This window comes from Dasypus novemcinctus, chromosome 10 (assembly GCF_030445035.2).
Source record: "Dasypus novemcinctus isolate mDasNov1 chromosome 10, mDasNov1.1.hap2, whole genome shotgun sequence".
Taxonomy (NCBI): Eukaryota; Metazoa; Chordata; class Mammalia; order Cingulata; family Dasypodidae; genus Dasypus; species Dasypus novemcinctus.
In genome coordinates, this window is record NC_080682.1 from 12643870 (window position 1) to 12668670 (window position 24801).

Here is a 24801-nt window from a genome sequence, read left to right on the forward strand (position 1 = left end):
GTTCACTGCAATAACCAGTGCCTACGTGGGTGCCCAGGAGGAGGGCTTGTGAGTGAACGAATGAGCCAGGATCCCACAGCTACACACTTTCTAAGCCCAGGAGACTCTTCCACACTGTGTCTTCTTCATTCCTTTTGGCCTTTTTTACACAATTTGTCTTATGCTTCTGAAATTCTTTGCCTTCTCTCAACATTAATGATTTGCATCGCTGCCATGGGTTGAGATTCTGCAGGCTAGCCACTGACCTAAGGGCTCTGCAGACAATCCCACTGACTTACCAACCCCTGTGAGATGGGTCATAGTTTGGAGATGAGAAAAGAGGCCCAGGAAGCTGAAGCAGCTTGCCCATGGTCACACCCCGGGGGCCAGAAGAGCCAGGACTTGTGTCAAGTATGCCCAATGCCAGCAGTACAAAGGACTCAATCCCAATGAGCCTCACCCTTCAGGAAATGTTAGGTTGAATGTATTAGGTTGAATTAAAAAAAAATTCTTCCAACCCAGGGAAAAAAAAGGACATTATTGGGATAACCGAAAAATTGGCATATGAACTACGCATTATATCAATGTTAAATTTATTGAACTTGATAGTGGTACTTAACATGGTGACATAGCGAGAGTCCTTGTTCTCAGGAAACATACCTGGAAGTGTTTGGTGTTTGAGGAACATAACAAAAACATAAACAGATAGACAGACAGATAGATAGAATGACATAATAAATGTCACAAAATGCTAAAAGTTGATAAACTGGGGTAACTGGGTGTGGGATTTCTATGTATTGTTTTTGTATTCTGCAACTTTCCTCTAAGTCTGAGATTATTTCAAAATACGTTTTTTGTTTTTTTTTTTTCAAAGTGCTTCCTCCTCCCTCAGAGCTGATCTCTTTCCACGCCTTCCACCATCAAAGTGCTGCCCACAAGCCTTGCCAGCTTGCAGAAGGTACCCAGCCGCTGTCTGGTTACAGAGGTGTCTGGCTGCAAGGTAGCAAGGGACAAGGTAAGATGGGGCCAATGGAAACATGATCTTGGAACGAGAAATGGCAGCAGGCTCCATCCTCAACCAACAGGGACTCTATAGGAAGAGGTCCCGAAGGACAGGGAAGAGAAAGGAGGATGAGGGAGGTTGTTGCCCCCGGGGTGGCAAATGGTTGATAGCAGAGCTGGACGCAGGATGGATGGGAGGGGGGGGCGGGAGAGGGGTTTGCACAGGCAGCAGGAGAGGGTCAGAATAACAGTTCCCTACAAGGAAGGCAGGTCATGTGTTTGTCCTACTTTCCGAGCTTCACTAATCCTTGCTCCTGCCATCACCCAGCTCCGAGGCCGGCCAACTTCGGGGAGGGTCTTTACTGCCCCCGCCCCACTTCGGATGAAACTCCCAGTTCCTCCCCCTGCACTCAGTACCTGGGGCCACGGTTTGTTTCTGGGTGTGCCCAGCTCCTCTGCGGAGATGTGGGCTCCTCTGGAGCCAGGCCAGTCTCTAACCCTGCCTGGCACGTCCTGGCACTTAGCCCTGGACAGGGCAAGTACAAGTGCAGAGGAGCAAACCCAAGGCAGACAACGCGGGTGGCCCTGGGAGACTCTGCAGACCAGGGGTTAGATGTGGAGGAGGGACAGCAGAGGAGGGCCTGCAGATCTCCGGAGATGGGGACACTGACTTCCTTTCAGCAACTGAGCCACACATGCAGGGCTTCAGCCCGTGTGCCTTGAGCCAAGTCCCTTCCGAGGGAAAGCAGTGGAGGCTGGGGACCGTGCTCTGTGGCCAAAGCCACATCACCCAGTGAAGTGATGTCCCCAAGGACCCCAGGCATACCACTGCCCTGGGGGAGGGAAGGGCAGGGCTGCTCAGGAAGCAGGGCCCTGCGAAGGCCACCTAGAGATGGGGAGATTCTGGCAGGGGATGTGACTCAGTCACATCATCTCACAGGGTATAGGGCCCCCCCCCCACCGAGGCTGCACCAGGCCAGGGGGTTCTCACACCAGATCTAAGATGGGGGGGCAGAGGTGCCCCCCCCCCAAGGCACACCCCAGAGGAGGGATATCAGGGACAGTAAATGCATTGTCCCTTGGCAAAAACGGGGTCACTCTGGGTTCTCTTCACACTCCTTTCTTTTTTACTGAACTTCCTGTGTGTGCTGGGAACCCTGCAGAGTGCTACGGAGATACAGCAATAGAGAGTTCTGCTGTTTCAAGAAAGAGTTTCACACTCAGCCCACTTGAGCCTGCTAACGACCTTGTAAGGAATCATTATTCCCATTTCATAGACCTGGAAAATGAAGTCCAAGCTCACTGTCTTGCCTAGGAATTTGCAAAGCAGCGACTTAAGCCCAGGGCTCTGCTTCTCAACACCACAATCCTCCTGCCTACCAAACACAGAGGACGAGGCCAGAGTCCTCGCATTTTCCATCTCTTGGCTTATCGTAAGAACAGGATAGAAGCAGGATGAAAGGTGAACACACCTTCTCACCTGCCTTGCCTTCCCTTGTTCTAAGTGGCCACAGGAAAACTTGCCAAGGCAGCAGCATCCCCGCTGTTTGAGAGAGGAGGGGAACAAATCCGCCAGATCTGGGTTGCTGTCTGAATTATTCATCTCTACCCAGGGCCCAGCTCAGAGCCATGGAGACAGTCAATAAATACTTGATGAACCCTTGAACATGAAAAAGTCCCACCTGGGGGAAAGTGGGGCTCTGCTCAGACACTCTTGGGGCATGGCCAAGCATTCTTTTGCCAACAGCAAGGCAAAGACAAGAGGAGTGCTAGCGGACCTGAGGGAAAGAGATCCCAGGGGTGGAAATAGGCAGGAAGGGAGCAAGGAAAGGAAGGAGACTTGAACCGCAAGACCTTGAGGTTCCGAGTGCTGCTACTTGGGCAAGGCTTCCAACTCTGAGAGCAGTGAGAGACACCTACGGGGCTGACGTGAGGGTGGAATGAGGTAATACGGAAGCATGTGCTCTGTGAGCTGCAGAAACCAAGCAGCCTTTGTCCTCTTCCTCCACCACGTCCTCCTTGTCCAGCCTTCTCTGGCCCTGTGGGAAGAGGCCAGTCCTGAGAGCTGAGCACTTTTCTTATTCAGAAACAGATAATCCCCTATGGAGGTCCCAATTGGCTTCCTAGAACTCCTGCTTCTCCATCCAGCCTTTTGTTAGGATTTTCCCACACTGTGATTGGCTCATAACAATGCATTAAAATGCTCCAGGGCATCCAAACTCTACGTAGGAGTCCACTCCAAACAGTGAATGGCCCATAAAAACTATCAAAACTATCAGTCCCCAGGCTCAGAGGAGGTCTATGCTCCAAAGGAAAAGTTACTGGTTCATTGCTAAACCTAAACAAAGGAAAGGATCATTTGATTCCTAAGCCTGTTCCTGCCTTTCTCTCAAGGCACTCCCCACCGCCTTTTCTAACCAGGACCTGGACAGTTGAAAAAGAAAAAAAGGAAAAGAAAAAAGACCAAAGAAAACCCAGCAGCCCACCCCACCCACCTTACTCAACCTATTCTCCAGCTAGAGTAATTCCCCAAAAGTCTTATCTCGCCAGGTTCTAGGGACAGGAATTGTCTTTATGTCTTATGACACCAAATAAAGCTGGTGTAGACGAAAACATCTTCTTCCAAACTCCTCTTTGCTTACTTCAGAGTCAAGCCGCTTTATAATCCTCACACATTCACATCTACCGGGTAATGCTGCAATGCATCTGTCTAGCACTTAGTTTATGACGAGCTTTGCCACAAATGGGTCTCACTGAAATAGGTACAGGTGTAACTTACAGATGAGAAAAGGAACTCAGAAAAGTGACAGCAAGCAGAGGATGAGCCAGGGACCACAACTTCTCTCTTCCATCCACTTCACTCCCTCCCAGCTCTTCCCACCCTAGTTTTCTTATAGCAAAGCGGCTTACCTCCCAGAGGCCAGATTTACACTCAACAAGAGTTATGCCATCAGCAGCTGGGACAAGATCGGAAATGACTTTTAGCTCAAACTAATGAGACAGAGAAGGGGGCCAGAGAGAGCAGGGTATCCCACTCCTCTGATAGGACCCACCTGAGCACTGACTTTGGAGGAACCTCATTGTCAAGGCCAGGTAAGCCCTCAGCACATCTAGGGCCAAGGCGAAATAAAACTGATATCCTCATTCAACCATCAGATGTCGGACTGAGTTTCCACATACAAAAATATGTTTACTTAACAATATGGAATAACAGGACCAATGACTCATATTTGACTTTGCCTTCTAGGAAACTTCTTGGTGACAACCTGGGGAGGGCATGAGGAATCTTCTGGAATTTATCTATAACATCACGAGCAGGCCAGCACCAGTCCAGACACAAAATGGTGGAAAGCCCCCAGGCAGGAGTCAGGAGGTCTTTGGGAATTACCCTTACCCAGCCTCCTCACAGTGTGGTGGAAAGGTCCTATGTGCTGACACACGGAAGGAGCGGGACAGCCTCATTCCACAGAGAAGACAAGCAGGAAAAATGGGGCTGGGGGGCCCAAAGTGGTAGGAGATATCGCTAACCCTCTTCTCCATCTTAAGTAAGCTCGGGCTCTGCTCACCAGGGCAGTGAACCGGCGATGGAACAGCCTAGATCAGTTGGCGGGTCTGGCCCCTGGCTAGGCCTATCCCAGAGAGACTGGAAGAGGTGGGGAGGTCAATGAGTTCCACCAACCCCAGAGCCCACACAGGCGGACTGCAAAGGTCCAGGAACCGGTTGGCACCCTAGGTCTCCAGGTGGAGTGATCTCTGCCAAGTTCCTTCCTCCCTCCCCCTTCTCCCTTATTCACCAAGTTCCCCATCCTCCCACCTTTTCCTCTGCTTCCAGCTCTCTGCCACCAAGAGAAGCCCCTTTCTTCCCTCTTTGCCTCTGTTCTTGTCCTTCTCACTCATTTGAATCCACGGGGCTGCTCCTTAAAGGAATGCAAGGATTTCAGGCTGGGCCCTGGGGGGGATGCCTGGGGATGCTGGGTATTTCGTTGAGCCACAGACTGGGGGCAGGTAAGACGGGCAGCCCTGGCTCCGCAGAGACCCCACCGTCCACTACCTTTAGAATGCAAAACGGGGATGGGCGTACCTGGCAGGATTTAGAAGCAGAGGGTGCCTCTGAGTTGAACGCCCGAGAATAACCTCGGGTGCAGCTGAGACCTGTTGCCAAGCCAGCCCAGCGCTGATAAATCCACCCGGCTCAAGTCGCCCTCTCCACCTGGGCTTTGCAAACTCCAGCCCTTTCTCCTTCCACCCACTTCCCACCCTATCCCCAAGAAGCGCGAACTGTGGGAAGGGTCGTGGCAGCCCTTATTAAGCGTGGGAACTGGAGCTACCAGGCGGGTCTCTTTTCGCAGCAGCCATTGCGGACCTTCCGGGACAAGAGTCCAAGCACGCGCGAGCCCCGCCCCCTAGGCTGGGGCGAGAGTAAGAGACCCGCGCTGAGCCCCTACCCCGCGCTCTCGGCTCTCCGGCTCTCTTCCGCTGCGCCCAGGGACGGCCATCTTTCACGCTGGGGGGCGCCAAGACCCCAGCCCCCGAGCGCCCCCTTTGGGGAGTCCCTGGTTCCCGGGTGGACCCGGAGGTGGCGGCGAGCGCGTGGATGCCAGCGCGCCCGGCCCATCCGGCACCGCTCTCCAACGCTCCGACCTCCACCGACGCTACTTCCCGGGGTCCCAAATCGGACCCCCACCCCAAGTTGGCCCAGACGTCCCAGAGGAGGATTCCGCGCGAGGGGGGCGGGCGCCACAGACGCACTTTCCTTCCACGAGGACGCACCCAGTTCCGTTCCGCGCCGGGGGTCTTGCTGGCGCAGGGCTCCTGACTCCCGCCTGGAGCAGAGAAGGGTGGTGAGGGAACCCCCGGATCCTTACCGTAGCATCTTCCCCTGCGTAGTGCCCGATGACCCGCTGCCCCCCCGGGTGCCTGCTGGACCATTTGGTGATGTTGTAGACCTTGCGGTCGATGACGAGCCACTTGTCGGTGCGCAGGTTGTGCTTCTGTATCTCCTCCCAGCTGAAGGTGGGCATCGGCGCCTCGCGCTCGGGGCCCCCGTCGCCCTGGTTGCCCCCCTTCCCCATGCTGCCTGCCGACCGGGGTGTCCTGGGCACCGCGGCCTCCCCGCGCCGGCTGCTGGCCGCACAGACGGCTCCCTCCTGGCCCGAATGTGCCGACCCGGCCCTCCTCGCTTTCGGCTTTTGTCTTCTCCTCCTCCTCCCACCGTGCCCCCTCCCCCAGCCGCCTCGCCTTCCCTCTCCAGCCTCCCCTTCTTCCTTCTGGACTCGCGCCGGCTTCCGTGCCCCCCTCCGCCCCACCCCCAGCGGTGCCCCTCCGCCCGCCCGAGCAGGACTTTTGCCACCAGTAAAAACTCTCGGGTAGCTCAGGGCCACGACGCCTCCTCCGCCCGCCCCGCCGACTCCCCCCGCCCGGGACTCCGCAGCCTCCCGAGTTGCCCGCCGCCCGGGTTTCCACAGTGATCAGCAGAGCGCCTGCACCAATCCGGGCGCGTCGCCCCGCCTGCCATTGGCCCAGGAGGATCTTTCGAAGGCCACGGGCTGGAGCTGCGGGTCGCCAGCCCCCCCCCGCCCGCCCGCGTGGAGTCGAGCCGGGCCGCGAGGCCGCTTACGTGTCCGACCTCCGCCCTCCCCCCGCGCCGCAGCCCGGGGCGCCCGAGGGGATCCCGCAGGAGCCCGGCGGCGCCCGAGCGGCGAGCTTCTGGGCGCGCGTGCACGCCCGGCGCCACGCGCGTTTGCACCTGATGCACAAAGAAGGCCGCGGCCGCGCGACCCGCGGAGCCCGGGGCTGGCGGCGCGAAGTCTGCGGGCGGACGACCGCCGCTGCCGGCCTAGCTCGGCGAGGCCGTGCCCTTCCCCGGGGCCGCCGGAGGCAGGATGCCGGGAGCTCGAGCTCGCCCGCGCTCTGCGCTTGGGCGCCCTCCGCTAGTCTTCTCGGAAACGCCAGCCGCGGGCGGCCCGGCCCGCGTCAACACACCGTCGTAGCGGGGACCGCCGAACCCCAGCCCGGCTTCCTCGGGCCGGGCGCCAAGGCGGTGGGCCGGCCCGGCGGGGCTCTGTACTCGCCCTGGGCGCAGGAAATTCACCCCGCGGCGAGGAGAGGGAACCTGGAAGCAGTAGCCGACCACCGTGGTGGTGAAACGGACCCTAGGAAATAAAGATGGGGGTGTCAGCGGGGTAGGTGGAAGGGCCGGCTTTCTAGGGCCTGAAGAGGGGGGGCCCTGAAGCCCCGCGAAAGTCTGGACTGGATCACCAGGGCGACAGGCTACCCACAAGTGGGAGGCGATGACCTGCGGGAGGTCTCGGGGACCAGTGAGGAGTAAACAAGGGGCCCTCCTATTCGAATGGACTCTACAGCTTCCTGAGTGCTTGCGAGCCTTTCTCATTTGATTCTTACTGCAACCCTGTGAGGGAAGGATGAAAAGTGAAGTTTTCTGAGAGAGGAAGTTGTCAAATTCTCGTGGTTAGCAAGGGGCACTTCCGGGCGCCGTCCAGACGTCCCCCTGCCTCTCAGTGAGGTCAGTGAAATGGAGACCCTGGGCAGTGGGAAACTAAGACGGGGGCGTCCCTTTCTTGCCATCCCCGCCGTGGTGGTTCTGGGCTGTATCAGCCCTCGCTCCCTCCCTCCATTCTTGAGCTGACTGCAAAGCTGAAGAGAAAAAGGCCTTTGACTTTGAGGAGAGGAATTGCTAGCCTAAGCCTCTGGGTTCTGGGCTTCTAGGCTCTTGGCTTTCGTGGCATAAAAGAATTTAGGGGCATGCCATAGGGTAGGCAAGGGCGGAGAGAGTTTTATTAAAAAGTAAGATAAACGGTACACAACCCGAGGAATAGAGGGAAGGCGTGGTGCTGGGTGGAGAAGGCATGTGAGGGCCCCAGGTTAGGCCTTTTAACACCTTTCCTCCCTCCCCTTCCTAATGTTGGGGAGGGGCCCCAGCTGTGCGTTCTGATTAGCTGCCTTATGATCTGGCTTGTTAGCCCTAGGGACTTCTTGCCCAGAAAAGTATTCTAAATGGGATCTTGTAGCCAGGGTCTGGGGAGATCTTTCCGGCAGCCTTCCCTTCAGGAGGTTTGCGGGGGCCTCACGGCCCTGTGGTCTGCTTCCCGGTCTTCCCTTTCCCTTTACTAACCCGCCTTAAAATCAGACATCCTAACAAAAATGCCCGCGCACAGGATAAGAGGGAATGAAGCAAGCACCCCCAGAGTCCACTCATGTTTATCCTGTTAAAGTTCTCCTGAGGTGGAACCAAGATTATTTTTTTTGAAGGATGAATTAAGACAATATATAGAAACCTTTAATAAAATTTTAGGAAGGTGGTGGGACTCCGGAGGGAATGATATCTGAAAGAGAGTCCCAGAGAATATCTCACAGAGGAGCCTCTCAGGCTGAGGAAAGAGCATACAGAGAAGGGCTCAAGACCTTAAAAGGCAGGGTATTTGGCGCAGGAAAGAAGGGACTGGCAGGGCACAGGGTCCCAACAGATCCCAGCACAGCACAGTGCATGGTCCAGAGTAGGTCTTGAAAAACATACGTTGACGAAACGAACGAACGAATGAATGAGGATGATGAGGCTGCTGGGGTGAGGCAGGTTCAAATTGTGAAAGGCCTGGCCTGCCTCTGTAGGGCTAGATCACCTTATCCCTTATCGTGAGGAGACAGGGAGCCTTAGAAATTCAAGCAGGAGCATGCTACGATCAGATCTAGGGTGTTGCAAGAGAATTCCAGATGCTGGTTAGGGCAGGAATGTGATGTAGAGGAGTGCTCCAGGGGAAAGAGGAGGAAGTGTCTGGACTAAGAGACCTTTAGGTGGCTGGAGCCACAAAGTGAGGAGCCTGGTTGGATGTAGAAAGCCTTGCCCCCAGATGCCCCCTCTACCTCCTCTTCTGTTATTTTCTTTATTTTATTTCATTTTATTTTTGATTGAGCCCAGGACCTCGAATATGGGAAGCTGGTACTCAACCACTGAGCCACATCAGCTCCCCTGGGTTAGTTTTTTCATTTGTTTGCTTTTTTGTTTTTTAGGAGGCACCAGGGATCAAAGCCGGGACCTCCCACATGGGAAGCAGGTGCTCAATCACTTGAGCCACATCTGCTCCCTTCTCTACTATTTATTGCTCTCACTGCTTGGAGGAGCTGGTGAGACTCTTTCCCCTGGGAAAACTGCACATTATCCAGAGGTCCCTAGAGTCACTTAGGAAAACGGATGGTCTTGTGAGGGGAGAGGTTCCAATGGCTTCCTCCTGCCCAACAGAGTAGCATCAAGGACTGCAGTGTCCTGGGGACCATGCCAGGTCCTCATTGTCATCACTGCACTTTACCAGGGACAAAAGAGGCCAGTCTGGGGAGCTTGGAGCCCAGGCCCTCTGTGCTGCCAAGAGGGTGAAAGGCTGGCAGAGTGGGGAGGTAGTTTGGGGAGACAGGGCTCTTCGGGATGGAGCTCATGACACCAACCCTGCTGAGTGGACGAGGGAGGCTTCCATTGTGTCCTTCCTTGTCGACATCTAGATTTTGGACTTCTAGCCAAATTGTGAGCCAGTACATTCCTGTTGTTAAGCCAAAAGCAGTTCAGGAAGAATGGGACTTGCAGAGCCAAATGATGGCCAAGAAGGGGGGCGTCTTATGGCAAAAGGATGCCCCTTATTTATCTGGAGATTGAAAGTGGAAAAAGAAATAATGAATGAGCTAGGGGGACATCAGCCTGTTCACTAGATTCCAGAATACCAAAATACGAGGAACCTGAGACCTGGAGAGAACTAACACAACTGTATACTGTATATAAAAACAAGGCTCATTTTTATCTAGTGGGGAAGCAATGTAAAAATGAATCTACTCAAGGAATCCTGGTGGGGTGGTGTATTAGCCAGGGTTCTCTAGGGAAACAATCAACAAGATATCTGTCACTAGAAAGAGATTTTATCAGAGTCTCTCATGCGACCTTGGGGATGCACCAATCCAGGTCCCACAGGCAGAATGCAACCAGGGGCTCCAATGAAAGTCCAGTGAAGGTCCTTGATGAGTTCTGGGAGATGTTGGCTGTCCGAAGACGAGCTGGGAAATTCTTACTCAATGCTGGGATCGCTTCCCCCTTTAAGGCATTCAACTGATTGGATAAAGCGTCACTCTTTGCAGATGGCAATCTCCTTGATGGAAGTAATTGTAATCAGCTGTCTATGATTTACCACTGCAGTAAAGCTAATGGTGACTAACGCCCATAAATGCCCTTGTATTACAGTTAGCCCAGTGCTTGCTTGACCAAACAACTGGGCACAATTACCTGATCGAGTTGACACATTAGCCTAAGTATCACAGGTGGGGTGTGCCTAACCTTTGAGTCTCACGTCAGGTAAGATCCTCCTGCCTTCCTAAGTGTCCCTGGAAGGGAAGGCCAGAGGGATGAGGGAACTTGGGCCAGATTCCAGAGAATAACGGTACTAGAAGGCCCAGATTCTAGTCCCATCAAGCGTTGACCCCTACTGGCTGTGTGGCCTTCTTTGGTCAGGTCATTTTATTTCCCTGAGCCTCAGTCTCCCCATTTGTAACATGGCCATAATACTTCCCTCACGAGATTATGGCTATCAGATCAGATAAATACCATAAGAACTGAAAACACTTGACAGTCCATAAAGTAAGATACCCCATGTCAGGGATTTATTATTGTTATTATTGTATTGGCAGTGGTAGAAAAACTGTAGGAGCTTTGGAACTCCTGCCAATGCTCATGTCTTTGGGTAGCAGTACTGAAAATGAACATTTCTTGAGCACCTATGGTGCCCTAAGCATTTGTTGAATGCTTTAAATCCATGATCTACTTTAATCCTCATAACAATCCTGCAAGGCTGGGGTCATTATTCTCACTTTTCAAATAATGATGATAAAGCTGAGAGAAATTAAGTATTTGCCCAAGGCCCCCCCCCCCACAGCCTATAAACACAGGTGGAATTTGTCTATCTCTGTAGCCCAGGGGTAGTTAACAAGGGGTCAGTGAGCTTGAATTTAAATTTAAAAACAGCAACAACAACATTATTTTTGTGGGGATGTGTTGGTGCAAGTGTGATATATTTATTAAATAATCCACAGTATAGTATGGACTTAGTAAGAGATCTGTGATTTTCCCTTGACTGGCAAAGGGGTCCATGGAACAAAAAAAGGTTAAGAACCCCTGCTGTAGCCTATGTCCTTTCCACTAAATTGCACTGCTTTAGTGAGGATAGTGTCTACAGCAATGCTAAAACCTAAGACCATTCATTCAGCAGATATTTACTGAGTGCCCACTCATGCCAGGCACAGAATAAACAAGATAGGCAATGCCAGGGGTTCAAGCAGCCCTTCACCAGGAGCTATACTGGAGATCTTAGGTTCTGCTTTCAAGTTTACTAAATTCAAGCGCATTTGCTAATTTCATAATGTCATAGTTTTTAGAACTGGAAGGACCTTATTTCAAGGGACTTTCAAGCCAGATAGCAAATTAGAGGCAGAGAAAGGACTAGAAATTCAGGTTTCCTGACTCCAGGGTCAGTGCTCTTTCACCTATGATCTAGTTATTGACAATAGCTAAGATAAATACAGAGGGAAAGACCTGATCCAACAGCATGATGCATACTGAGTCGAGGAGTTCTAAAGGGTCTCTGAACCTGGACCCTGAGGGTTGCCCCTGCCCCCATCATCTCTGGCAGCAACTGCTGTGTCTCTGAGCCTCTCCTCTGAATGTCCACCAAAAGACCTAGCTTTGGAAGGCTCTAAAGTGCTTGATGGTCTCCAGCTCCCCATCCCTGAACCTTTGGTTCACTGATAGCTAATTCTGTGAATGCCCAAATATGACATGACATAAAGAAGGGACCTACTGAGAAGTTTCTTTCTCAATATTATTTCCATTTTAGAATTGAGGAGACTGAAGCTCAATTGAATAGTTGGCATAACTGGGTTTTGACTTTTAGGTCAAATTCCAAAGAACAAACTCTTTCTAAACTAGCATTACTTCAAACAAATCATTTAACCTTTTGGATACTCAGTCTTCCCACTCATAAAAAAGAGATTCAGGGTAAACAAATCAATGGAATATTATTCAGCCATAAAAAGAATGAACTAGGGGAACTGATATAGCTCAAGTGATTAAATGCCTACTTCTCACATAGGAAGTCCTGGGTTCAATCTCCGGCCCTGGTACCTAAAAAAAAAAAAAAAAGAAAGAAAAATACTGCTACATGCTACAACATGGATGAACCTTGAAAACATTATGCCAAGTAAAAGCCAGCCACAAGGTCACATATTGTATGCTTACAGGCACATCTCATTTTATTGCACTTTGCTTTATTGCACTTCCCAGATATTGTATTTTTCACAAATTGAAGGTGGCAGCCCTGCATCAAATGAGTCTCTCATTTTTTCCAATAGTCTGTGCTCGTTTTGTGTCCCTGCGTCATATTTTGGAATTTCTCACAATATTTCAAAATTTTCATTATTATATCAGTTATGGTGTATTAGTCAGCTAAGGGGTGCTGATGCAAAATACCAGAAATCTATTGGCTTTTATAAAGGGTATTTACTTGGGGTAGAAGCTTTCAGGTGCCAGACCATAAAGCCTAAGTTACTTCCCTCACCAAAGTCTGTTGCCGCATGTTGGAGCAAGATGGCTGCCGACCTCTGCCAACATTTCAGGCTTCCTGGATTCCTCTCTTCCCAGGGTTCAATTCTCTCTGGGCTCAGCTGCTCTCCTCCTCTGTGTGCTTACTTCCCAGGGTCCAGCTCAAAACTCCCAGCTCCCTTCTCTGCAGTACAGTTTCTCTGTGAGTCCCTGCCCACCATGTCCTACTGACATGGCCCAATCAAAGCCTCAATCATTATTTAATCAAATAAAAGTGAAACCTCTGAATCCAATATAATCGAATATGCCCAGAGGGAGAGACCAGTTTACAAACATAAAATCCAATATCTATTTTTTGGAATTTATAACCGATATCAAACTGCTATACTCCACCCTCTGAATTCCAAAAAGACATTACAATATTTAAAATAACAACAACACTTAGATCAGTACAATGCTAAATACAGAATCATATCACAATCAGTTTAAAGAAATACAGTTTTTCTTGAGGCAAAGTCCTGTCTGCTATAGACTTCTGAAACTTACAAAGCAATGTATCTGCTACCAATACACAAATGGACAAAGGAAAAACATTTTCATTACAACAAGGAGAAATTGGAAGGGAAACAGGAGTCAAGGGTTCTCTACAGTTCAGTAAACCTGCAGGGCATAATCCATTCAATTTCAAAGTTTGAGAGTCATTTTTCTTCTCCTGGGGGCCTTATGGGGACCTGCCCTTTACACAGCCTTGCTCAAAGACCATTTTCTTGGTTCCACCCTCGTCAAGCATCTGGGTGTTGACCAAGCTCCAGACCTCACCCTCCAAGAGTGTTGGGACGAATGTCACATGTTACCCAATCTTTGGGTTAGAGTCTTACGCCACCCAGGACAGTGACATGAAGACAACATCCTCCCTAACATTTGGCATAAAGTCTCAACCCTCTCAGAGCAATGAGTTGACCACCTGGCCTTCCCTAATCCATGGGGGATGGGTCCACCCCACTCAGAACTGTGGGGTGCTGACCTTAACCACCCTAATCCTTGAGGAATGTGCTCCACCCTCTCTGTACCCTGGGGCAGCAAAACTCTTCCTGAACATTGGGTGGGAACATCCAGCCTCTTAAACTGCTGGGGCAAACTCACCTTCCCTGCACACATGGGTGGGGTTCCTCTCTTGGCCCAAGCTAATGTCTTAATTTCAGATCTCAGCTTCCATGGTTTTCCTCTTAAAGTTGTTTCTCCTTCAGTCTTCCTTTCCATGTCCCTTTTAGTGGTTTTGTTCATACACCTCTCTCAGAAAGCTTGTTCATTTAGCATGCTGGAAGCAGGTGTCCAAGCCATCAGACAGTAAGACTTTCCACAAGTCTTTCCTAGATAACTGCATCTTCAATCCTGATTTACAAGTTCCATGTTTAGTTAAGTCCTCAAATGGGGCACTATCTTTTGGGACATTGATTTCCAGAAGCTTCGAATTTCCAGAGTAATTTTCTGTTTTCTTTGTGCCCAACAATTCAGTCCTCAGCTTCTCTCTCTTATCTAGCATTTTCCTATAAGCTGCAAGAAGAAGCCAAGCTGCATTCTCCATGTTTAGTTTGGAAAGTTCTTCAGCTAAATGCCCAGGCTCACCATTTTCAAATTCTACCTTCCATAAAATACCAGGAGTTTAATCCCACTAAGTTCTCTACAACTTTATTATTACTTTTTTTAATGGAAAGGCAGAACCACTCTTAGTGTGCTAAGCCTGTAGTTTCTTTTTTTTTTTTTAAGACTTATTTTTTATTTATTTCTCTCACCTTCCCCCATCTCCCCGCCAGTTATCTGCTCTCTGTGTCCATTCACTGTGTGTTCATCTGTGTCCGCTTGTATTCTTGTCAGCGGCACGGGGAAACTGCATCTCTTTTTTGTTGCGTCATCTTGCTGCATCAGCTCTCCATGTGTGTGGTGCCACTCCTGGGCAGGCTGCACTTTTTACACATGGGCGGCTCTCCTTACGGGGCACACTCCTTGCATGTGGGGCTTCCCTACACGGGTGACAGCCCTGTGTGGTACGGCACTCCTTGCACGCATCAGCACTGCACGTGGGCCAGCTCCACATGGGTCAGGAGGCCTGGGTTTGAACCCTGGACCTCCCATGTGGTAGGTGGATGCTTTATCAGGTGAGCCAAATCTGCTTCCCTCTCTGCAACTTTAAAACATGGATCACCTTTCCTCCAGTTTCCAATAATAGTTTTATTTTTTACTACTAACGCATCATAAAAAGTCTCTTTAGCATCTAGATCTCTACCAACAGTCTCTGCAAAGGAATCTTGGCCTTTTCTATCAAGCATCTTGCAATTCCTTCCAAAAAATACCCCTTACCCTTTTATAAAACCATTCCAGCATTTTGATAATTGCAAAAGCACTTCCCCACTCCTCGGTACCAAATTCTGTATTAGTCAGCCAAAAGGGTGCTGACGCAAAATACCAGAAATCTGTTGCCTTTTATAAAGTGTATTTATTTGGGGTAGAAGCTTACAGTTACCAGGCCATAAAGTGTAAATACTTCCCTCACCAAAGTTTGTTGCCACATGTTGGAGAAAGATGCTGCTGATGTCTGCCAAGAGTTCAGGCTTCCTGGGTTCCTCTCTTCCCAGGGCTTGTTTCTCCCCAGGCTCAGCTGCCCTGCTTTCTCCACAAGGCCAGCTGTAGACTTTCAGGCAACCCGGGCTCGAATCTGGGTTCGGCTGCTCTCCTCCTCTGTGTGCTTACTTCCTGGGCTCCAGCTCAAAACTCCCAACTCCCTTTTCTGCTATGTGGTTTCTCTGTGAGTCCCTGCCCAGCAAGGGGGCGGGGACTCAACATCTTACTGACATGGCTGAATCAAAGCCTCAATCATTATTTAAACAAATAAATAATACTCTGAATCCAGTATCATCTAACATGCCCAGAGGACAAACCAGTTTACAAACGTAATCCAATATCTATTTTTGGAATTCATAACCACTATCAAACTGCTACACATGGTGATCTGTGATCTTTGATGTTACTATTATCATTGTTTCAGGGCTCCATAGCTGTGCCCATATAAGATGACAAACTTAATCAGTAAATGTTGTATGTGTTTGACTGCTTCACTGACTGGCCATTGCCCTGTCTCTCTTCCTCTCCTGGGGCCTCCTTATTCCCTGAGACTCAACAATATTAAAATTAGGCCAATTACTAACCCTACAATGGCCTCTAAGTGTTCAAAGTGAAAGAAAGAATCACACCTTTCTCCCTTTAAATCAAAAGCAAGAAATGATTAAGCTTAGTGAGGATGGCATGATGAAAGCCACAATAGGCCAAAAGCTAGGCCTCTTGTGCCAGTTAGCTAGATTGTGAATGCCACCTTCAATTTGTAAAAAACACAAAAATTCTTGAAGGAAATTTAAAGTGTTACTCCAGTGAACACAAAAATGATTTTTAAAAAAGCAAAACAGGGAAACGGACTTTGGCCCAGTGGTTAGGGCGTCCGTCTACCATATGGGAGGTCCGCGGTTCAAACCCCGGGCCTCCTTGACCCGTGTGGAGCTGGCCATGTGCAGCGCTGATGCATGCAAGGAGTGCTGTGCCACGCAAGGGTGTCCCCCGCGTGGGGGAGCCCCACGCGCAAGGAGTGCACCCGTGAGGAGAGCCGCCCAGTGTGAAAAGAAAGAGCAGCCTGCCCAGGAATGGCGCTGCCCACACTTCCTGTGCCGCTGACGACAACAGAAGCGGACAAAGAAACAAGACGCAGCAAATAGACACCAAGAACAGACAACCAGGGGAGGGGGGGAAATTAAATAAATAAATAAATAAATCTTTAAAAAAAAAAAAGCAAAACAGCCTTATTGCTGGCATGGAGAAAGTTTCAGTGGTGTGATCAAACAGCCATAACATTCCCTTAAGACAAAGCATAATCCAGAGCAAGGCCCTAACACTCTTCAATTCTATGAAGGCTAAGAGAGGTGAGGAAGCTACAGAAGAAAAGTTCAAAGCTAGCAGCAGTTGGTTTATGAGATTTAAGGAATGAAACCATCTCCATAACATAAAAGTGCAAGGTGAAGCAGCAAGTGCTGATACAGAAGGTGCAGCAAGTTATACAGAAGATCTAGCTACGATAATTAATGAAGGTGGCTACACTAAACAACAGCTTTTTGATGTAGATGAAACAGCCTTCTATTGGAAGAAGATACCAACTAGGACTTTCATAGCTAGTAAGAAGAAGTCAACACCTGGCTTCAAAGTTTCAAAGGACAGGCTGACTCTCTTATTAGAGACTAATGCACCTGGTGACTTTAAGTTGAGTCCAATGCTCATTTACCATTCCAAAATCCTAGAGCCCTTAAGAATTATACTAAATCCACTCTGCCTATGCTGTTCAAAGAGAACAACAAAGCTTGGATTATAGCACATCTGTTCACAACATGGTTTACTGAATATTTTAAGGCTATTATTGAGAATGACTGCTCAGAAAAAAAAATTCCTTTCAAAGTATGGAACTTTGACACTGCACCTGGCCACCCAAGAGCTCTGAGGGAGATGTACAATGAGATTATGTTGTTTTCATGCCAGCTAATTAATACAATATCCATTCTGCAGCCCATGGATCAAGGAGTCATTTTGACTTTCAAGACTTATTATTTAGGAAATGCATTTTGTAGGGCTATCACTGCCATAGATAGTGATTCCTCTGATAGATCTGGGCAAAGTAAATTGAAAACTTTCTGGAAAGGATTCAGCATTCTAGATGCCTTTAAGAACATTTGTGATTCACGGGAGGTCAAAATAGCAATGTCAACTGGAGGTTGGAAGAAGTTGATTCTGACTATCATGGATGACTTTGAGGGATTCAAGACTTTAATAGAGGACATAACTGCAGATGTGGTGGAAACAGCAAGAATTAGAAGTGGACTGTAAAGATGTGACTGAATTTCTGCAATTTCAACAAACAAGAAATTGCTTCTTATCGATGAGCAAAGAAAGTGGTTTCTTTTTTTTTTCAGATTTATTTATTTATTTTTCCCCCACCCTTCACTGTTTGCACTTGCTGTCTGCTCTTCATGTCTGTTCATTATGTGCTCTCTGTCTGACCATCTTCTTTTGGGAGGCACTGGGAACCAAACCCAGGACCTTCCATATGGGAGGGAGGCACCCAGTAACTTGAGCAACACCCACTCCCTGCTTGTTGTGTCTCTCATTGTGTCTCCTCATTGCACCATCTCTTTGCATCAGCTCACTGTCTTGCTCTTCTTCTTTAGGAGGCACTGGGAACCAAACTCAGGACCTCCCATGTGGGAGGTGGGTGCCCAACTGCTTGAGCCACATCAACTCCCCAGAAAGTGGTTTCTTGAGATGGAATCTACTCCTGGTGAAGGTGCAGTGAACATTGTTGAAATGACAGGAAAGGATTTAGAATATTAAACAACTTTAGCTGATCAAGCAGTGGCAGGGTTTCAGAAGATTTATTCAAATTTTGAAAGAAGTTTACTGTGGGTATCAAACAGCACAACATGCTACATAGTAATCTTTCATGAAAGGAAAAACCCCCAATGTGGCAAACTTTCTTATTTTAAGAAATTCTTACATACACCCAACCTCCAGTGAGCACCTCCCTGTTCAGTCAGCAGCCATCAACTTCAAGCAAAAACCCCACATCTAAAATCCTGGAAAAACTGGATGCTTCTCCCTAAGATCAGGAACAAGACAAGGATGTCCACTGCTACCATAGTTGTAGCAGTTTTATATAATTGATGAATTCCAAAAAGAAATATTGGATTATGCTTGTAATATGATCTGTACCAGGGCATGATTGAGTTATGATTAGGGCGTTGTGTCCTCACCCACCAAGGGGTGGGGACTCACAGATAAAAGGCATGGTGAAGAACAGAGTTAGAGATTTCTGATGTTAGAGTTTGATGCTGAAGACCTGGGAAGTCAGCACCCAGAGGAAAGAGAAGCCAACCCCAGGAAGGAAGGAACCTTGAAACCAGAGTAAAGCAAGCCCCAGGAACATAGGAACCAGGAAGTCTGAACCCTCGCAGCCATCGGCAGCCATCTTGCTCCAAATAGACTTTGGTGAGGGAAGTAACTTATGTTTTATGGCCTGGTATCTGTAAGCTCCTACCCCAAATAAATACCCTTTATAAAAACCAACAAATTTCTGGTATTTTGCATCAGCACCCCTTTGGCTGACTAATACAATAGTTATTCAACATTATAGTAGAAGTTCTTGCCAAAGCAATTAAGTGAGAAAAAGAAATAAAAGGCATCCAAAATGGAAATGAAGAAGTTAAACTTCCACTATTTGCAGATGATATGATCCTATATACAGAAAATGCTAAAAAAACAAAATCCACAACAAAGTTCCTAGAGCTAATAAATGAGTTCGGCAAAGTGGCAGGGTATGGGATCAACATCCAAAAATCATGAGTGTACCTACACACAAGCAATGAACAATCAGAAGAAGAAATCAAGACAAAAGATTCCATTTATACCAACTAAATCAATCAAATATCTACGAATAAATCTAGCCAAGGAGGTAAAGACTTGCATACAGAAAACTACAAACATTGCTAAAAGAAATCAAAGAAGACCTAGATAAATGGCAGGACATTCCATGTTCATGGATTGGAAGACTAAATATTGTTAAGACATCAAATTTACCCAAAGCAATTTATAGATTCAACACAGTCCCTATCAAAATTCCAACAACCTTCTTTGCTGAAATGGAAAAGCCAACCATCTTATTTATATCAAAGGGTAAAGGATCCTGAATAGCCAAAGCCATCTTGTTTCAACATGGAGGACTCGGTAATCAAAACACCATGGTACTGGCACAAGGACAGACATATAGATCAATGGAATAGAACTGAGAGCACAGAAATCAACCCTCACATTTACAACCTAGTGATTTTTGACAAAAGGGCAAAGAGCACTCAATTGGGAAAGAATAGACTCTTTGACATATGGTACTGGGAAAACTGTATCTCCATTTGCAAAAGAAAGAAGAGGGACCACCTCACACCATATACAAAAATCAACTCAAAATGAACCAAAGACCTAAATATAAGAGCCAGAATGATCAAAGTCCTTGAAGAAAATGTAGGGAAGCATCTTCAGGCCCTTGTGTTAGGCAATGGTTTCTTAGATGTTCACCTAAAGTACAAGTAACAAAAGAAAAAATAGGTAAATGGGACCTCATTGAAATAAAAAACTTTGGTGTCTCAAACTTTATCATGAAACTAAAATGACAACATACACAATTGAAAAAAGTATTTGGAAATCACATAAAGGTTTAATATTCAGAATATAAAAAGAAATCCTTCAATTTAACAACAAAAAGACAAACACCCCCATTTAAAAATGAGCAAAAGACTTGAATAGACATCTCTCCAAAAAAAGATATACAAATGACCAGAAAGCTCATGAAAGGATGTTCAATATCATTGGTCATCAGGGAAATACAAATCAAAACCACAACAAGGTGCCATTTTACACCATTAAAATGGCAAATTAAAAGTGTTAAAGAGAATGCAAAGAAATAGGAACAATCATTCATTGTTGGTGGGAATGTAAAATGGGCAGCTGCAGTGGAGGACAAATTGGCAGTTCCTCATAAAGTTAGGTATAGAATTACCATATGACCCTGTAATACCACTGCTAGGAATATATCCACAAGAATTGGCAGCAGGAACTCAAACAGACATTTGTAAACCAATGTTCATAGTGGCATTATTCACAATTGCCTAAAGATGGAAGCAACTCAATTGTCCATCAACCAATTAATGGATAAACAAATGTGGCACATTCATACACTGGAATAGTATTCAGCCATAAAAAGGAATGAAGTCCTGATACATGTGACAACATGGATAAACCTTGAAGACATCATGTTGAGAGAAATAAGCCAGACACAGAAGGACAGATTTTGTATGATCTCACTGATATGAAATAATTAGAATAAGCAAACTCATACAGTCAAAAATCTAGAATACAGGTTACTAGGGGATGGGGTAGGGATAGGGAAAAGGAAATTAAGGCTCAAAATATACAGGGTTCCTATTTGGAACTGTGGAAATCTTTTGGTAATGGATGGTGGTGATGGTAGCACAACATTATGAACATAATTAACAGCACTGAAATATATATCTGAATGTGATTAAAAGGGGGAAATGTTAGTTTGTATATATGTTAACCAAAAATTTTTTTAAATCTTTTTTTTTATCCCCCCACCTTGTGGCTTTTTGCGTGCTGTCTGCTCTCTGTGTCCATTCGCTGTACGTTCTTCTGTGTCTGTATTTATTTATTTTATTTCCCCTCCCCCCTTGCAGCTTGCTTGCTGTCTGCTCTGTGTGTCCATTCACTGCACGTTCTTCTGTGTTTTTGCTTGTCTTCCATTTTTGTTGCTTCACCTTGCTGAATTGGCTCTCTGTGGCAATTGTGGGCCTGGAGGCTCTCCGCAGCATGTGGGCGAGCCTGCCTTCACAAGGAGACCCCGGGACATGAACCCAGGGCCTCCCATATGGTAGATGGGAGCCCAACTGATTGAGCCACAGTCACTTCCCTGTTAACCAAATTTAAAAAAAATTTTAAGTCCGTGGAACTGCACCACACAGTGAAACCTAAGTTAAACCACAGACAATAGTTACTAGTACAATTATAAAATGTGCAAATGTTCTACACCAATGCAAGATGTGAATAATGGGGTGGTATATGAAAATCCTGTATTTCATATATGATTGTTCTGTAAAACCATAATTTCTCTAATAAAGGGGAAAAGTCATCAAGGCAAGACCCTCCACCAACTAAAATATTATAACTCACTGAAGGCTCAGCTAAAAGCTAGCATTTTTTAGCTGTAAAATAATTTTTAATTAAGGTATATACATTGCTTTTTTTTAGATATAATGCTATTGCACACTTAATAGAGTACAGTATAGGGTAAACATAACTTTCATATGCACTGGGAAACCAAAAAATTCATGTGACTCATTTTATTGCAATATTTGCTTTATTGTGACAGTCTGGTAATGAACCCGCAATATTGCTGAGGAATTGCCTATATTTATATGAAATATCTGAAATAGGCAAATCTAAAGAGACAGAAAGCTGATTACAGGTTTCCAGGGACTGATGGGAGAGAGAGAAATGGGGAGTAATTGCTTAATGTGTATGGGATTTCCTTTTGGAGTAATGAAAAATTTCTGCAACTAGATAGTGGTGATGACTGTACAACACTGTAAATATACTTAATGCCACTGAATTGTTCACTTTAAGATGGTTCAAATGGTATGTTTTATATTATGTGCATTTTACTACAATTTAAAAAACTGGGGAGAGAGAAGAGATACATACGTGTCCGGTTTACTTCAAAAGGTTATTGTGATCATCATTTGATATAATAGATTTTAAAAGGCACTTCTAAAATGTTATTAATGAAACCTACAACTTCTCTAAAAATAAAATTTAAAAAGTTATAGATGCATGTTACATGACGCACATACACATCTGTATAAAGTTACGATATCTACACATATCTATAATGTCAGAGCTGGAGGCCACTCAGCCTCTAATCAAATCATCTGATTTGATCAGCAGCATTAAATTGGTCTCACAGCTGGGCGGTTGCAGAGCCAGGACCGGAGTTTATGGCTTTCGGTGATTATTTTCAGGCTCTTTTCCCGAGGCCTTCAGGAAGCAGCAGGGCTGGGCAGATATGTTTCCATGTGCTTCGGTGACTCTCCTCCCACGGACACTGTGAGGTGGGACAGGGTCATCTCAGTCCAGGTTGTGCATGACCGACTTTAAGAGGCTCAGGGGGCCGGAGGGGGCACTGCCAGGAAAGGGAGCTGTGGAAAGCCACGGGGGCCAAGCATGAAAGAAGCCTGGTCAGGGTCCACATGGGAGCGTGGGTTCATGGGAGCACCAGAACCTTGGACTGGAGGGGAACCCGGGAATGAAGAGATCCACCCTGGGCTAAAGAGGTGCCACCCCCCTCCCCATTCTCTGCCTCGATGCTGGGTGGGGGTGCTGGGAGAGGCTCCCCCTCTACGGTGGAGGAACACTGTGCTAAGTCCCCCAGTTCAGACCTGCGCCATCTCTCACACCCTCAGAACGAGCTCTCCCATCTGCCAGATCACCTCCTCCTCCTAAGTGTCTCTGAAGTGACCCCCCGGCCCCTGGCACTGCCCCAGTCCAGCCATCTAATATTTCTGCACAGAATTCTGCAGCAGCTTCTTTCCAGGGCTTCCGTGCTCCCCCGTTCCTCCGGAGCCAGCTTCCTAAAATGGAAATTTTGTCCTGTTTTCTCCTAAAAACACTTCGTGCCTCCCCATCCCCCAACAGAAGGGAGTCCGACACCTTTACCTGGCACGTAAGACCCTTGTTGACCAGGCCTCAGCCTGGCTTTCCCGCCTCCTTTCTCCTCTCTGTCCTCTCCTCTGTCCCCAAACGTGGCCATGACCTCTCAGACCTGCGTGCATTTTGCCCCTGCTCACTGCCGGGCCCTGCCCCACCTTGCCTGCCTGCAGACGCCTCCCCGACCTGAAGATTCCGTTGGAAAATCACCTCCACGGTGGTCCCAAAGTACTCCATACTTACCTGTATCGCTTCAGAATTACTTATCTCCACATCCAGCTTAAGTTCCTCCTGCAAAGAGGTTGAGTCTGAGCCCGTTTTAATTCCCTGGGCTGGGGAGCCTAACGGATGCTTGTTAAATATTCATAGAATTTACCTCCAACGGGGAGCTTTGGAGAATGAAGTCTGAGTAGTGGGACGCAGATAAGAGAGAGGGGCACCCAGCTTGTGGCCCCCTTGCTGGGCCGGGCTTCCAGGCCCTCTCCAGACATAAGCGTGCTGTAGTGGCAAGTCGCCAGCCTTCAGGTTAGAAGACCCCAGCTCACTTTCCAGCTGCGCCTCCCAATTGCTGGTTGTGTGACCTTGGACAAGTCGCTTCATTTTTTCATTCATTCATCAAGCATGTAATAGCCATTGTGGCGGCTTAGAATGCCCTTCACTGTAGGGTCCTGGGTTAGAGGAGTCCTAAGAAAAATATGTGCAAGATTTGCAAGGTGGAAATGAAGCCGCAGCCCCCCCCCCTTTTTTTATATAAAAAAAATATAAGAGGTTTCCATATACCCCACTCCCCACAGCCCCCACTCCTCTCACACTGACAACTTCTTTCATTAGTGTGGTACATTCATTGCGTTTGATGAGTACATTTTGGAGCACTGCTGCACTGCATGGATTATAGCTTATGTTGTAGTTTATACTCTCCCCCAGTCCATTCAGTGGGTTTTGGCAGGATATATAATGTCCTGTATCTGTCCCTGCAATATCATTCAGGACAACTCCAAGTCCCGAAAATGTCCCCATTTCACACCTCTTTTTCCCTCTCCCTGCCTTCAGCAACTCCCGCGGCCACTGTCTCCACATCAGTGATATAATTTCTTCCATTGCTGGAGTCACATTAATTCTATAGTAGAGTACCAGTAAGTCCACTCTAATGCATATTTTATTCCGCCATCCTGAGGGCCCTGGGATGGTGATGTCCACTCCGCCTCTAAATCAAGAGGGGGCTTAGATCCCACATGGCTGCAAGCAGGAGAATTCCATCCATCAGCAGCAGACCTTCTGTCGCGCTCCGAAGGGGTGCAGGGCAGGCGCCAGGGCAGCTCACACACACTGTCGCTGACCTGCCACTCACCTTGTTGGCAGTCTCTGGGCCCGCAGCTCCTCCAGCCCCCACCAGGTCTCCCCGAGCTTCTCCAAATCCTGGCCAGGTGCATGTAGCTTTGAGGTGAGGGGCACCAGCTGGTCCTCGGGTCACCTGCATCTGAACTTTTGGGTGGCGGGAGACTCGGTTCCAGCTGCCTTTGTCGTCTCCATTTGCATCGTCTTCCCTCCCTGAGCCGGCCCAGAGGCCTGCAGGCCAGCAGGGACACGGGAGATGGCACCTCCACGACGGCTTCCCCAGCTCCCCGATGGCTTGCGGTGGCAGCGAGGCGGAGAAGCGGGGCTGGGACCAGAGGAGCTGTTCTGGAGTGAGACTTGCCCAGCCTTCCTCTGCAATCCCCAGAACAAGCAGATGGACTGGGAGAGGCACGTTGTCCCCTTCCCTTTAGTGCCAAGGTGCCTGGGGCGCTGCCTCGAGACAGCGTCTGCTGCAGCCTCCAAAGCAGTGGTTCTTAACCCTTTTTGTTCCACAGACTCACATGCTAGTCAGGTGAAAACCACAG

The 24801-nt window shown here is 48.0% G+C and overlaps 1 protein-coding gene across 3 annotated transcripts in view; it reads right to left on the reverse strand.

The window, feature by feature from the left end:
• Positions 1–6368, reverse strand: part of FADS2 (fatty acid desaturase 2) — a 32353-nt gene extending 25985 nt beyond the window's left edge. Inside the window, exon 1 of one of the 3 annotated variants that reach the window (XM_004483043.5) lies at positions 5847–6368. In XM_004483043.5, the coding sequence (XP_004483100.1) occupies positions 5847–6053 (207 nt within the window). In that variant the 5' untranslated portion in view covers positions 6054–6368. Of the gene's footprint in view, positions 1–5426; positions 5501–5846 lie in introns of those variants that run through there. The other 2 variants (XM_058305351.2, XM_023585918.2) reach the window with 2 other exon arrangements.
• Between the last annotated feature and the right edge of the window lie 18433 nt (positions 6369–24801).